At 34.9% G+C, this 13,803-nt stretch overlaps 1 protein-coding gene across 3 annotated transcripts; it reads left to right on the plus strand.

Moving 5' to 3' along the window:
* The first annotated feature begins 231 nt into the window (after window positions 1–231).
* Window positions 232–13,693, plus strand: LOC117431969 (mitochondrial inner membrane protease subunit 1). Of its 3 annotated transcripts, XM_059001990.1 has the most exons (7): window positions 252–315; window positions 5,790–5,894; window positions 7,809–7,921; window positions 8,293–8,381; window positions 8,736–8,862; window positions 12,900–13,010; window positions 13,223–13,693. In XM_059001990.1, exons 3-7 carry the CDS (start codon window positions 7,817–7,819, stop codon window positions 13,289–13,291), a joined length of 501 nt encoding a protein of 166 aa, XP_058857973.1. In that variant the 5' UTR covers window positions 252–315; window positions 5,790–5,894; window positions 7,809–7,816; the 3' UTR covers window positions 13,292–13,693. The 3 variants fall into 3 exon arrangements, with proteins under 3 accessions (XP_033909189.1, XP_058857973.1, XP_058857974.1); XM_034053298.3 differs by lacking the exon at window positions 5,790–5,894 and having other exon boundaries at window positions 232–315; XM_059001991.1 differs by lacking the exons at window positions 252–315; window positions 5,790–5,894 and adding an exon at window positions 410–428.
* Window positions 13,694–13,803: the final 110 nt, after the last annotated feature.

Raw genomic sequence — 13,803 nt, forward strand, 5'->3', positions numbered from 1 at the left:
GGTAGACACTAGAAGCTGCCCGTTTTGAACAGACGGTCTTGTCCCTGGGATGGAGACGAGTTTACTGCGGGATTTCTTCTGGAAGCTAGTTGCATTAGCTCTTGTGCTAGTATTTACATTCACACCGGCTCTCGTCGTGGTCCGTATGGGGATCGCCATGTTTATTTCTGTGTTGACAGGAAGAGAAACCTGAGAAATACAAAGGGCCAATCAGAAAGAGAGGTTAAAGAGTGGCTAGCCAATCAGATACATTGTTATTGGTTTGAGCAGTTCGGCTATGTTGTTGCTGTGAGGAGGTGAAATTTGACATGTACAGTAAGTACTGCAGTCGGTGAAATTACTTAATGGTATTATTCAGCATAGACATACAAATAACTTATACATGTAGTTAAATATCGTAGCTGGTTAAGTTTATTAACGAAAACAAAGTGAGTTTGTTATAATATGTTTTTCTTTTTTATATGTACCGCTGCTCGCTGTTGTTATTTATCAAGGGGTCACAGTTACTGTATGCGTTTTCAGACTGCAAGTATGTCACGGTAATAAAGTTAGTATTTAAAATGTTATTTTATTGTGCATCGGGAACAATAACTACATTTTAAATTGTTGTTTTAATCAAATTGTTTTGTCCCGTAGTTTACGTTTTGTTTTTAAATCGCTCCCTTCATGTCCCAGAAACGGTTAAATGATTGAGTAAGTAAAGTTGGCATGGACACAATTAGAAGTAGCAGTTGGCATTACAACTCATTAGAGCCTACTAGTACAGTACTTTTCAAAAGCCTTGGTCCCAGAATTAAATCTTGAAAAGTAGCAAGCAATACCAGAACAGCATTTTTTTTTCTCAGTACTGTAGTACAGAACATAATTATTGGGATTTTAATGATTAAAGTGAAAGTTTTTAATATAATTTGGGGCCAGTTCAGTAATTTGTAGGGTGAGAGCTAGTCATAGTTGAATGAGCACCCTTGTCAGGGTCGTTCTAATGCTATCATAAAACCTCTCAACAGGAGCTACTGTGCCATGTGCAGTGGCATGTAACAAGTGGTTGCTGATCATAAGTAGGCTGTACATATTCTTTTCAAGTCGCCTAATGATGGACACTAGTAACTTGCCATTTTTTTTTTACAGTGAGACTTTGATTACAACTTGTTTATAGGATTTACACAAATTAGCTTATCATTTTGATAACACCTCAACGTGTCTGACATGCACAGCATCCAGATAAAAAGATTTAATATAGAAGACAATGCACAAGTGTTACCATTTACTACCAATGCTGAATTGCTGGGTGCACAGTGACCTCAAAATGGGTTTCTGTACTGTTAACTGATACAGGTATGACTTGTGACTGCTGTACCTGTCTTTTCAAAAACACAATTTTGGGGGTAAAATAAAGAACAAATCAAAATATGTCCTCCAGTCATGCATTGGGAAATGCTTTATTATGTATATATTCAGGGGGGTGACCAAGCAGTACATGTCCCACCCCCAGTCGCTCATCATTCGTAAAAAATGTATAACATTTTGAGGTACCAAGGCTCTTGTAAGACAGCTTGCTCATTATAATCATTTGTTTCAGACAGTTCTCAATTCAGGGTTAACAAGGTACAGTATTTGGTAAGCTAGAGGTGCAGTATAACAGGCAACAAACATACCACCCCCAAGTACCCCAAACTAGCAGGGCGGTCCAACACTGTGCCACAATGCAAGTTAAAGGAGTGATAATAAAGAATTTGTGAAGCTTGGTTGCTCTTCCTAGTACACTGTTCCAGTGTCATAATCTCTCACATGGTCTCTCTGAGTATTTAATAATAGGCTTTAACTGAGCAAACATATTGTGCTCATCATAGAAGAAGTATTAAATATGATTGTTTTTTTTTAAATGTATGACAGCTTCCTTATCAGATACATTAGTAATCCAGATCTTTAGATTTTTTTGTGTTGGATAATAAAATAAATAAATAAATAAAAGCATTGTCATCAATGACATTCATGTCTATACTCTTCAAACTGGCATCTGCCATTATACTGCAAAGCTTCTTTGCCGATCAGGGCTGGAATGCAATGGCATTTGAATTTGCCAATTTAGTTTTATAGTCACTAAATCAGATTAGCTGCTGAGTCACCTGACTAGGTAGGGTCTGTAGTCATGTGACCAGGCTCCCTGCTGAAGCCATGCTGAGAGCTGAAACAAGGTAGTTTGCTTCTTGAAATGCTCATAAGCACCACACCGCATGGGTCTGGATTATGATTGCAAAGAAGATTACTTTATTTTCTCTTCTCTGGCAACAATAGGATGGGCTTGAATCTCTAGCGTATTGAGGCTAATAACCAACAACCTTATAGAATGTTTAATCTAGAGAATTCAGGCTGTGGGAGGTAGACCATACCTTCAGCTCAGGCATCTTTCAAATGAAAAGATACATTTTATCAGGGCCATAGGTCTTGATCTTTGTATTCTGCATTAACACAAGCAAGGATAGAAACTAGATTTTCCTGAAAAAGCATTGGGGAGCTTTAGCAGAGTATATCCCAGCATGGGGTTGCAAAGGCCATCGCAGTAGAACAGGGTTTTTTCCTCTCCAAGTGCCCTTTGTAAGGAACTTGATTTTAACAGATTGATGTCATGAAATATGTAGTGTAATATAGACCTATATATAATTCTGTTTGTAGATGTGGATTTTTTAAAATTGTAACATTCTGCAGAAGTACATAAATTCAATAGAACATAACAAGAATGTGCAAGTCTAATGGCTAATACCCATCTGAGTACTTGCATGCTCATAACTTTGCTCACATGTGTTCAGTGAACCAATTAAAGAACACCCCTGTCTGTCTCCCATCAGCTTGCAGCTTCTTGTAGCAAGGACATTGTGGTAAATAATATTGATCCCTATTCAGGTGTATTTTATTGGCAAGAACAAATGAGATAGGTCATGTATTTACCGGTACTGTAATTTATTCTGCCATAGAATATATTTACAACACTGCACTGTGTTGAAAGAATATGACTGGGTCAGCTTGTTTTTTTCCATTGAGAAAACTGCAAATTGTCAGTATGTGAAATGAGTTGTAGGTGAGTGTATGCTATTTTACAAAGTATACTGTACATTGTTTTAGAGTGAAGTTGCAGGTCCTTGCTATTTATTGATACCTGAATGTACCTCATAAGCTGATAGACATAACATTGCAAACTGTTTGGGTTTTCCTACATAAGTATTTTTTTTTTTTTTGCACAAGGGAGTTATAAGCAACAAGTATAATAGCAAGCAGAAAGGAAACGAGATTGTCTTAGGAATAGTTATGCAGTTTATTTATGCAGTTTATTTATGCAATCGCGAAAGGAAAGCAATAGTCTACAATGCATGGAGCACTAATGTACAGTGAATGGGCTGTACCGATCTCATACAGTATCTCTCAACCCTCATGCATTTCCACAATTATTAATGCGTAAATTAAATTCTGGAGTTGCCTGTTTTATACCACAGAATTGGAGTGTTTTAAACCAATTGAAGGGTTTAATTATGGTGCTGATAATTCAGCAAAACCTCATTGATTCCGTAGAGGATGTAAACACTTTTATCCCATATTAAAAAAAAAAAAAATGAGCAGCATAAAAGGAATAATCAGAATCTTACTTGGTTGCCTTCTGCTCTGTAGAAATCAGAGATCATAAGGACATTTCCCACACTACAGTGATAGTCAAGTTTATTTCAAGCTCCCATGTGGGATTGTGGTGTATTATCATATATAACATAGGGGTTTTTTGTAATCTTCTTAGCTACACAGCAGCCTGGCGTCTTCATTCCATGTTTTTCTAATTTATAATATTAATGAGAACAAGTTTCTAGCAAGCTTTTGAAAGGTTTTTGTTTTTTTTAATCTGCTTTTGTTTTCAAATAGACTTGCCATATTTAAAACTGATTTGATCATGGATTCAGAGGTCTAGGGATATAATAGATTCAAATGTCTAGGGATTGACTGAAGATGTTTATCTCCCCACTAATTCGTTGATAAGAACGGATTGGTTCTTGGTGTCAGGCAGTAAATATAGGAGAAATGAAATGGAAGGAAATGTGTGATCAAGAATGTTAGCTTAAAGTTAAATGCAACCAATATATTAACTACATTGCGCTTTTACATATAGTCTGATATACATCAAATTATGTATGTATATATATATATATGTACGTATACATATTATGTATATATATATAGTTTAAAGCAACACATTATGTGTGTATATATATATATATATATATATATATATATATATATATATATATATATATATATATATATATATATATATTAGTTTAAAGCATTGTGATAAAATGTTTAAAGAAAGTAATGCTGTCTTTTGCATCTGAGTGCTGTTTTTATACTGTTCTTGGGCTATATTTGACAAGGTTTTGCTTCACTTTTCTTGTATTTTATTGGGATATGCACGCAGTAATTAAAAACACCACTGCAGATGATATTTGGTATTTAATTAATTCTTGCGTTGTAGTTCAAACTAACTCCAATAGTCTAGCTGTAATCAGACCACGCGACCTACAGCAAAGGTGCCAGGGTGGAGCAGTTTATATTTAAAAAAAGTCAAGAACTAAAAGATTATCTGCACAATAAAAGGGGGACCAGTAATATTTTTAATAAAGCCAATTAATATTCAATATTAACTATTGGTTATAGCATCTCTCTACTTCCAGATTGTATCTTTGGAGTATGTGTAGGCTATTTAATCAAATATTGTATTACGTAATTTATTCATTTAAAATCATGTTGACTACAATATACCATAAGATATACTGGGTTGAAATAAGGTTGAAATGTATTTTAATAAAATTATTCGGTTCTGAACGCACGTACATTTTCAATCTTGAAACTATTTATAAATGATCCCTTTTGGAGTGTTCTTAAAAATATATATTTAATCAATTAGCTAATTTTGTTTACTGTTAGTAGTTTAGTACTAAAAGTATAACTCTGTTATCAATAAGATTACTTGGTTTTATTATTTGTATTTATTTAACCTAGATATCTTTCACTCCATTGTATTTTGTCTTGGTTGCTGTTCATTGTGTGGAACTGTGGATTTTGGAATGGATATGTCTGTGGCTGCACAGGTCACAGACGGTTAAGCTAAGCAAGATTTCTACATTAATTTCTTTGTTTTACTATCTACACAATCATTTATAATCCAGGATTAGTGGGGACAAGGTGTTAATTTCTTACTATAATATAATCGTATGTGCATTTCAATTATAGACTGATCCTGCAATGGAGCTGGAGAATAAAGAGAACATAACATTTGTTCTAACTACATAAGAGCTGTCGGTAAAAGAGATCTGATAGGATATTCTGAGGCTGGGAATGGCCAATTAATTTAAGTGAATCAAATTTAATTCTAGCAGAAAGAGTAAGCTCTCTTGCTTCTGTGTTGCATATTATGGAGCTCAGACTCTATTGAAAACCAGGCGGCTGCATATGGATTGTCCCTTGATATCATTCACTTGCTGTGTAATCTTATTATGCAAAGTTCTAATCTTCACCTAGAATGAATGCCCAAGGGTCAGAATATAGTCATATCAAGGTTCTGGGGTCATGTTTCATGATCCCTGCCCCATTCTTCTAAGCAGATCTGGGATTTGAGGGCATTCCCCAGACGCTGCCAGAGATAGACAGCAAACCCTGTGCATGTTTGGAAGACAAGACCAACATGAGGTCCTTGCTAGGATTAAACTTGATTTGTAGCTGTAGGATTTTCTAACAGATGTATTATTGGACAGGGAATAAGGGGCCACCAGCACGGCGAAATTGGATCAAGATTGGCATTCTCGGTGTGTCGACTGGCTGCTAAAACAGCAGCTGCCTGCAGATTTGACTTCTTTCAGGTGAAGCGACTTCCAATCATTTGGAAAGAGATGGGATGAAAAGGAACCTTGGTGATAATTTTGATGTCTGTGAGATTTGTGCCAGCGTAATGGGATTATTGGTAACACCTTCACTGCAAAAAAAGCCACCTGGTGCTATAACTGGCAGCGACTGAGAACTAATCCTTTCCCATTTCTGGGATGTCATTCATAAAGCTCAAAGTGATTTCCGCACTGCTTGCCATGATTAATGCTATCAACAGAAATGATGTGAAGAAAGCTCAGAATTCATTATGAAATGACTGACATACAAATTGTTCTAAAGCATTGTTTCCTATTCATTTTATTATCAGAGCAACATTGCTTCTGAGGAACAGCAATTTTACTTTAGTGTACTTGAATAAATTAATAGTTTTGTGAAGTGGCAGCTGGAGCTTAAATCCAAAATAAGTTGTGCAAATAGAAAAGGGTTTTAGTATTGCACCATCTGTAAATAGAAAACCCCTAAATTCTGTCATCAAGGTTCTTGGAGAAGTAGCCATCTGCTGAAGCAGTTAAGACTATTGTTTATTTATTTATTTTTTAAATCGGTATCATATGCTTAAAGACAATTGAAACAAGATTTTGAAGGACAAGCTTCATGTGATACCCATCTTATATTATGATCATATTTTCTCATGTATTTGTAAGAATTCTAGCTGAATTTGTTGAGTATCTTTTATACTATTCACAAACTCATCACTAACCATCATAGAGTAAGAACATCTCTACAGTGACAGCCAGAAGTTAATATGGTGACACACAGCTCTTAGCTGGAGCAGCAGGTTTTAACATTTGAATCTACAAGGGCTATAGAATACTACATTTATTATGGGATATTAAAGTCGTTGAATTCTTGCAAGTGTAGCCTTATTTAATGAGGTGTGTTGCCTATAACTCAGTTTCCCTACATAGATACTTTTTAAATTTCTACCTAAGCATATGCTGTAATAGTGACATTTGGTGTGGTGACTATTGATTATATCTGAATACAGAGGTCAACTCATTAAGAAGGATGTGTGTTTAAAGTTACTTAATAATCTTTTCCCCCCTATTCCTTTAAATTTAACAAACATTGATTATTAAGTTTGTTTGCGTGAATGAAACCATAACTGATCACAGATGTTTGTAAACTGAGTCTGGTATTTAGCAGTGATGACTTGTCACCTACAATATCAATGCTGTACATATACAAATTGATTGATTGATTGATTGATTGATTGATTGATTGATTGATTGATTATACAAGAGGGCACTGTTTTGCAGGGCTACAAATGACATATATTGTTTATGTCAACATCTGGCAAGTGTAGAAAGGGTTATCTAGGGTTGGTTTAATAAGAGGTTCACATTGACTTGCATTGGAAATCTCTGCTTTGTGTTAAAGCTGATTTTGGATTATAATGCAAGGAAGTGTTTTTCCTGGGTAGCAAGACTATTGTGGTGCAACTTTTCAGTTTGAGCAGTTGATAGCGTTTTGTGAACACTTTTAATATTGCTATCTACAGAATCCATTTAGTATTTTGTTTTTAGTTTCAGCTAGTCATTTCTTCTTTAGATTGGTGCCATTTTTCCATTTCCAATAATGCTGTACATCTGACCCAGCTAAAAACTGAATTATGCACAGAGGTTAAGATAAATTGGATTTAATGAGGCTCTTACAGTATCCCAGTAAATAACCATGTTACTTGTTCAGCACAGACACCTAATGTAAACTGGCAGTGTGTTTAGAAGCTTTTTTGTTCTGATGTTGATCCTTTAAATAATTTACATGAAAATGTCGACATATGGTGTCAAAAATAACGACAGAATAGATCACCAGAATGTTAATATATATTTTTATGTAGAGCGTGATACATTACAGTTACAGTTTTTATTTATTTGTATTTTCTTTAGGTTTTGCCATGATACGAAGGGCTGTTGGAAAGACTTTGGGCTTCGTTGGATATACTATTCAATATGGTTGCATCGCCCACTGTGCTTTTGAATACATTGGTGAACTTGTAACGGTATTTTTATTTTTTTTTTAATTATTTTTCACTACAAGATAGACAAAACGTACTAAACAAAACGTACTGTATTCTTAAAATATGAACCCATTTGCAGGTTTTATAAGTTGGTTTCTGAAATATTGATCAGTTGATCAAGTTGGCACTGCAGATAAAGGTCTTTGAGATGCCTGCAATGAATCTAGCATAACCTCCCCCAGCAAAGTTTACTGTGAAGTAAGGTTCCTGTCTACTAGATGTTATGGGGGATATTATACCATTATTGTAAAGTTCTCTACCTTTGATAACCTCAAAGTACTCTAATTTCCATTACTATTCTGCAGTTAGTGTTTGTATTTTGTGTTTGGGTGATAATGTACTATTTATTACAGTGTTCTGGACCTTCCATGCAGCCCACAATCACAAACTATGATGTCGTTTTTTCAGAAAGGTTAAGTCGTCATTTTTATCGAATTGAAAAGTAAGTTTTAACGGGATAACGTTTTTTTTTTTTTTTTTTTTTAGCTATCAATGGCCTCTCGATACCAAAGAGTTTTGATAAAATCTTTTGTTTTACATTTTTCTTGAAATTAGTAGAATATCTATCTATCTATCTATCTATCTATCTATCTATCTATCTATCTATCTATCTATCTATATATGGTGGTACGTTTTAAAATTAACAATTATAATGTTATTGTTTTTGTTTTTTTAGCACATCAGTAATGTTAACGTTTAACTATCCTTCAGGTGCATAGAGAAAATACAGTTGTATGCAAGATTGAGTGGTCTTTTGTCTTTTGCATCAAATTAACAATGTTTGAATTTTCCTCAGGGGAGACATTGTAATTGCAAAAAGTCCAAGTGATCCAAAGATGAATATCTGTAAAAGAGTAATTGGATTAGAAGGAGACAAAGTCTGCACAAGCAGTCCATCTGATATTTTTAAGACACACACCTACGTGAGTAATGCAATTATATCATGTGGCTTCTTTATTACTGTTGATGTTTCGGTTTTTAACTTTTGTTCTTTTTTTAATTGTTTAGAAGAGGAGTAGGAGTTAATAAATGGAAACTGGAATTTGTTTTGGTACCTATTTCAATTTTAGACAGTATTGTAATTGAGCTGCTTTTATAGCTGTAGCTCTTTACTAAAAGCAAGTTTAAACATCAGTATATTAATTGGAGTAGTCCTTGAGTAAGTGACTTCCGGTAGTACTTAATAGTGTTTATTGAAAAAAAGATCTGATGCGTAAGATTATCAATACAATCTGTCTAGCTATCCATATTTAATTGTTGAATAAATTTGGCAAACCTTTTTCCAAACAAGATGCATTTATTTGCCTTTGTGTTAAAACCATTTACTTCAGCATGGAGATCTGGCTGTACAGTATGTTCTCAGCTGCCCAAGCTTCTGCTAATTTTAATCTCCTCTGTTCAGAAGTCATCAGATTAAAACAAATTCTGTATCAAACAGCGCTGATACACTAAGCCCTTTCGTTACTTAAACAGAAACAGCACCTGATAATGTCACTTAATACCTCTTAGGTCTGTAAATAAGGAATTGGCTTCCTGTCAGTCACAGTGATTAAAGCCTGAGCTACGCATCCATTTCTCAGCAACGCTGTCCCCACAATCAATCGCAGCACACTGCTAATGCCCTGGCCACAGCCAGCGGAGGAGAAATGTGTTTACTCTTGTGCTGAAATGGAGTTCATTGCAGGGGTGACTATACTCATTTATCCTGGATTTCTATGGCAAACGTAAATGTAAAGATAAGTGTCACAACACACACACGAGCATCATGTTTACAGATAACACGGGCCGGCCACACTTTTGAGCTGTTAACCTTTCCAGCAGTTATCTGCAAGGTGGTGTTTACAGAGGAGAGTGCTGCACAGCTCTCCACAGTATCTAGCCTCACCAATGAGGGTTGGTGACCCTTAACCTCCTTTATTGGGTTAATTTCACATTTGTTTTGAAGCTGCACAGGCAACTTTCGATTATTTTTTTGTGTCCAAATACTGTATCTTTTTACAAACAGTTTTCAGTAGACTCACATGTACACTTACAGTTTTAGAACGACACGTATCATGCCCTTTATTTGCCTGTCCTAAACCTGCCAGCCAACTGCTAGGAGAGAATGTTAAGTTTCTTTTTTTTTCTTTTATTCTTTTTTGTTATTCCTACATGAATTTACCATTTAAGTGACACACCTGCCTACAATCCATACAATAGCATGGTATGTCCAGTTCCTCCTAGCCAGGGAGTTTGGATATAATTGTGATGTCAGTCTGCCGTCTTTGCCTGCTTGATAGGAGGCAGGGACAACATCTGCCAACAGTGCTTTACAAAACAAATCAAGTGCACCATTAAACATGAACTTGGTTTTACTCAAACACTCTTTTGAGTTGTATAACTGTTTGGGTATGGTGTTCTTCAGCATGTTCTACACCCTTAAAACTGATGGTTAAGACTATTGACACTGTAATGTTAGCAGGCCCTTAGCACTAGCTTATCCATACCATCATTTTCAATTGGGCATGGCCCCTTGATTGTGGGGTTAATTAGGACAAAACAATGACACGATTCTGGAAAAAAAAAAAAAAAAAAAGCAAGCAACTTTGATCATTGAAACTTTCATTGTTTCCAGGAGTAATGAGGCAGCTGCAGGTTGCCACAGCTACACCAAAGGCTTTTTACACTTTGCTTTTAAACTTGACACCCCTTCTGGATACTGTTGCTTATGTTTCAGACAATATATTTAACTCACAAACAAGTAATAGTGAAACATGCAGTAGTAAAACCGAGGTCACATGGTCCTCTCTAATTAGCTGTCATTAAACTAATGAGACATAAAATTCATTATAATTTAGTCTCTTATTCATTCAATGTTTAGAGTCTTTCATCATCTTTCGTTTTAATCAAGTAAAGTAACACCTGTGGTTTATTCTAAAAACCTTCTTTTGTTAACTGAACACCCGCAGACTATGAGGCAATTACATTTGTGGCCATGTACCAAAGTAGGAAGCCATTTCAAAGACCTGGGTTGGGGATATGAAAAAGGGAAGGGGGGCTTTATTCTTTTGTCCAGCATTGAGATTAAGTTTTGTCAGAGTACAAGGAGAAAAAAAAAAGTATTTGAATTAAATGGGAGAAAAGGCTGCTTTAAGACTGTTTTTTTTTTTTTTTTTTTTCCATGTAATGTCGGTTTCACTTTCGGAGACTTGAGATACCTGTGAACTTGCAAGGAGGTCAGCATATTTAACTTGTACTGTTCCTGTGCCAGTTTGTCTGGCTATCAGGTTTCAGGTCCTATTGAAATGTAAACCACACGATAATCTGTTTTAGCTTGACTGAAGTGATTGTGCTTGCCAATTCCAAAAGGGAAAATATATTTGAAAAATAATGCTTAAAAAACACACACCTACACATTTGGCATGAATCAACAATGTATAACTTTTCGGACAATGATATTTTTAATACTGTACTTCAGTTTCCTAGTCTAATACAGGAAAATAATTGTTGGCATTGGGTAGAGTAGCTGTTCTTAATCCAGGAACTAGTGACCTTCACACATAACAATTATGGCTGCCATGTTTGATGGTTATCTTGTATTGTTGTTCTTCTACAGGAAATTGGCAACCGTGGCTATTCCATTCCATTACCTTACAATTTTAAATTTTTTTTTTTTTTTTTTTTATCTAGCAAAGGATCAATTAAATAATTAAGGGACTGGTTAGCACAAGACCTTGCAACAATGGAATGGACTGGAAAAGCCAATGTTGTTTACCCCTGGTCTTGTAATTAGCTTCTATGTTGCTGCAAAAATGACTTACAATCCATTCAGTGATTCAAATTTAGAAAGAAACTACATGGTAGCAACAGCAGAACAAACATTTCGCAAGCACTTGTCAGGTATTTGTTTGGACACTGCATCCCTGTTTACCTATAGTTTAGATCTGTGTACGGAGCCTACAGCTGGTGCCTGTGTTCCAGCAGATGACAGGCAGCTAGAATTCATTTTAGTGCAGTTTCAATGGCGGCAGCCAACATATTCCTGTTTTAAAGTGTATTCAGGGTAAAGGCAAGAATTATTAAATTAGAAGATGCTTCTTTAGTCATTTAAAAGATATGTTGGGTAAGGTAATGGTTGCTGGGGAGTCATTTTGCCCAGAATTTGATTGCAAGAAAAATCAGGAATATTCTGCATACCATTTGTTTGAAAGCAAGCAAGCAACATTGATTTAAATACACATTCCCCATTTAATGTTGTTTATAATGCTAGCCTTTCACCTATGGCACTTGAAAATAATGTGCTTTACTAACGTCAGTTAAGAGGTACATGTCATTTAAGGGCTGTTGAAGTTAAAAGTTACACAACATGAAAATAGACTACTTGTGGTTCATGATGGCCCTTATTGCAATATATTGTGTTGTTGATCCTGCTTGCACATATAGCAAATTGTGGGCTTAATTAGAGCTTTGACAAGCCCACTCTCATAAAGTGATGAGATTACTCGTAATTGATGTCACAGTTAATTACGGTTTGGTCTGTTGCGGGCCTACTGGCAGGTCTAGCCTTGGTGCAGACCCCAGCACGTTGATGAGTGCGTGGCTGCCCTGCTCATGCTGTTACTGCTGCAAGAGGACAGATATTAGTGAACAGCCTAATGACCCTGTTTGAAGTCTAATACATTCATGACCCTGTCCCATTGCTCTAACCTCTTATATCTTCATATGAAAAGAAAAAAAAAAGGTGTCATTAACTGGAGTTTTTTTAACCAAACGGTGGAGAAGCCACATGTGACTTCATTGTGTGAAACTGTTAAACTGTGCATTATTTTTTTTTTTTTTTTTGTAAGATCACCCAAGTGTGGACGTTATCCTATTTTCATACACAATATAAATATATATATATATACATATATATATCCCAAAATAAGTTTTCAAAAAAAAAAAGTGTTAATTATAACTTTGTGTTAATTACATTTTGTAGGTTCCAAAAGGACATGTATGGTTAGAGGGTGATAACCTCAAGAACTCTACAGATTCAAGAAGTTATGGTCCAGTTCCCTACGCCCTCATAAGGGGTCGAGTTTGCTTTAAGGTACAGATTACGTGTGAACATTTCTGCTCAACATCTTGGTCATAAAATGAATTAAATAAATAATTGTGAAGCTAGTTTATTGACTTAAATTATACTAATTAAATGTATAATTTTTGTTAAGAATTTAATCATAACACAATATGTATAATGCACAGATGTCACTGTTTAGTTCTGTACTTGATGCAACATTGTTTTTCTTTTTCCCCTCCTAGTTATGGCCTCTGGAAAAATGTGGTAGTCTACAAGAGAGTCCAAATGGGCGCATTCTTCGAGACGACTAACAGATTTTCCATTACGTATCAGCATGCTAAGTTTAGGATTTTATAAAATTATGTTTTAACTGTGTTGCTTTTTAACAAATAAAACTATATATATATATATATATATATATATATATATATATATATATATATATATATATATAATTGTCAATGTTTTATACCAGTATGTATTACAAACAGTACATTCTAAAAATGTTTTTTTTATTTTTTATTTTTTTTTATCTGGAGGCAGAACTAAAATGATTAAAACTGAACAAATACATATTAATAGAAATCCTGGAATGTACTGTTTTTGCCAGATCCCAATTTAAATGTCTGTTTTAATTCTGGTGTACACCCATAAGATATAGACATCCTGGATAGAAATGGTGCACATAAAATATTAAACGATTATGTGTTAAAGATTTGTTATTTATTAAAGCGTGGATAATACTGAATGACTTAATATTTCAAAATATGTTCTTTAAAAACTGTATATTTTGATTAATTTCAGTTTGTTTTTTTAACAAACT

The sequence above is a fragment of the Acipenser ruthenus genome, chromosome 27 (assembly GCF_902713425.1).
Source record: "Acipenser ruthenus chromosome 27, fAciRut3.2 maternal haplotype, whole genome shotgun sequence".
Classification (NCBI taxonomy): Eukaryota; Metazoa; Chordata; class Actinopteri; order Acipenseriformes; family Acipenseridae; genus Acipenser; species Acipenser ruthenus.

Bases quoted from the DNA above. Each gene is read 5' to 3' on its own strand.
- LOC117431969 (XM_034053298.3), top strand. The intron at 7,922-8,292 runs GTATTTTTATTT...TATTTATTACAG, and splicing joins ACATTGGTGAACTTGTAACG to TGTTCTGGACCTTCCATGCA. The intron at 13,011-13,222 runs GTACAGATTACG...TTCCCCTCCTAG, and splicing joins GGGGTCGAGTTTGCTTTAAG to TTATGGCCTCTGGAAAAATG.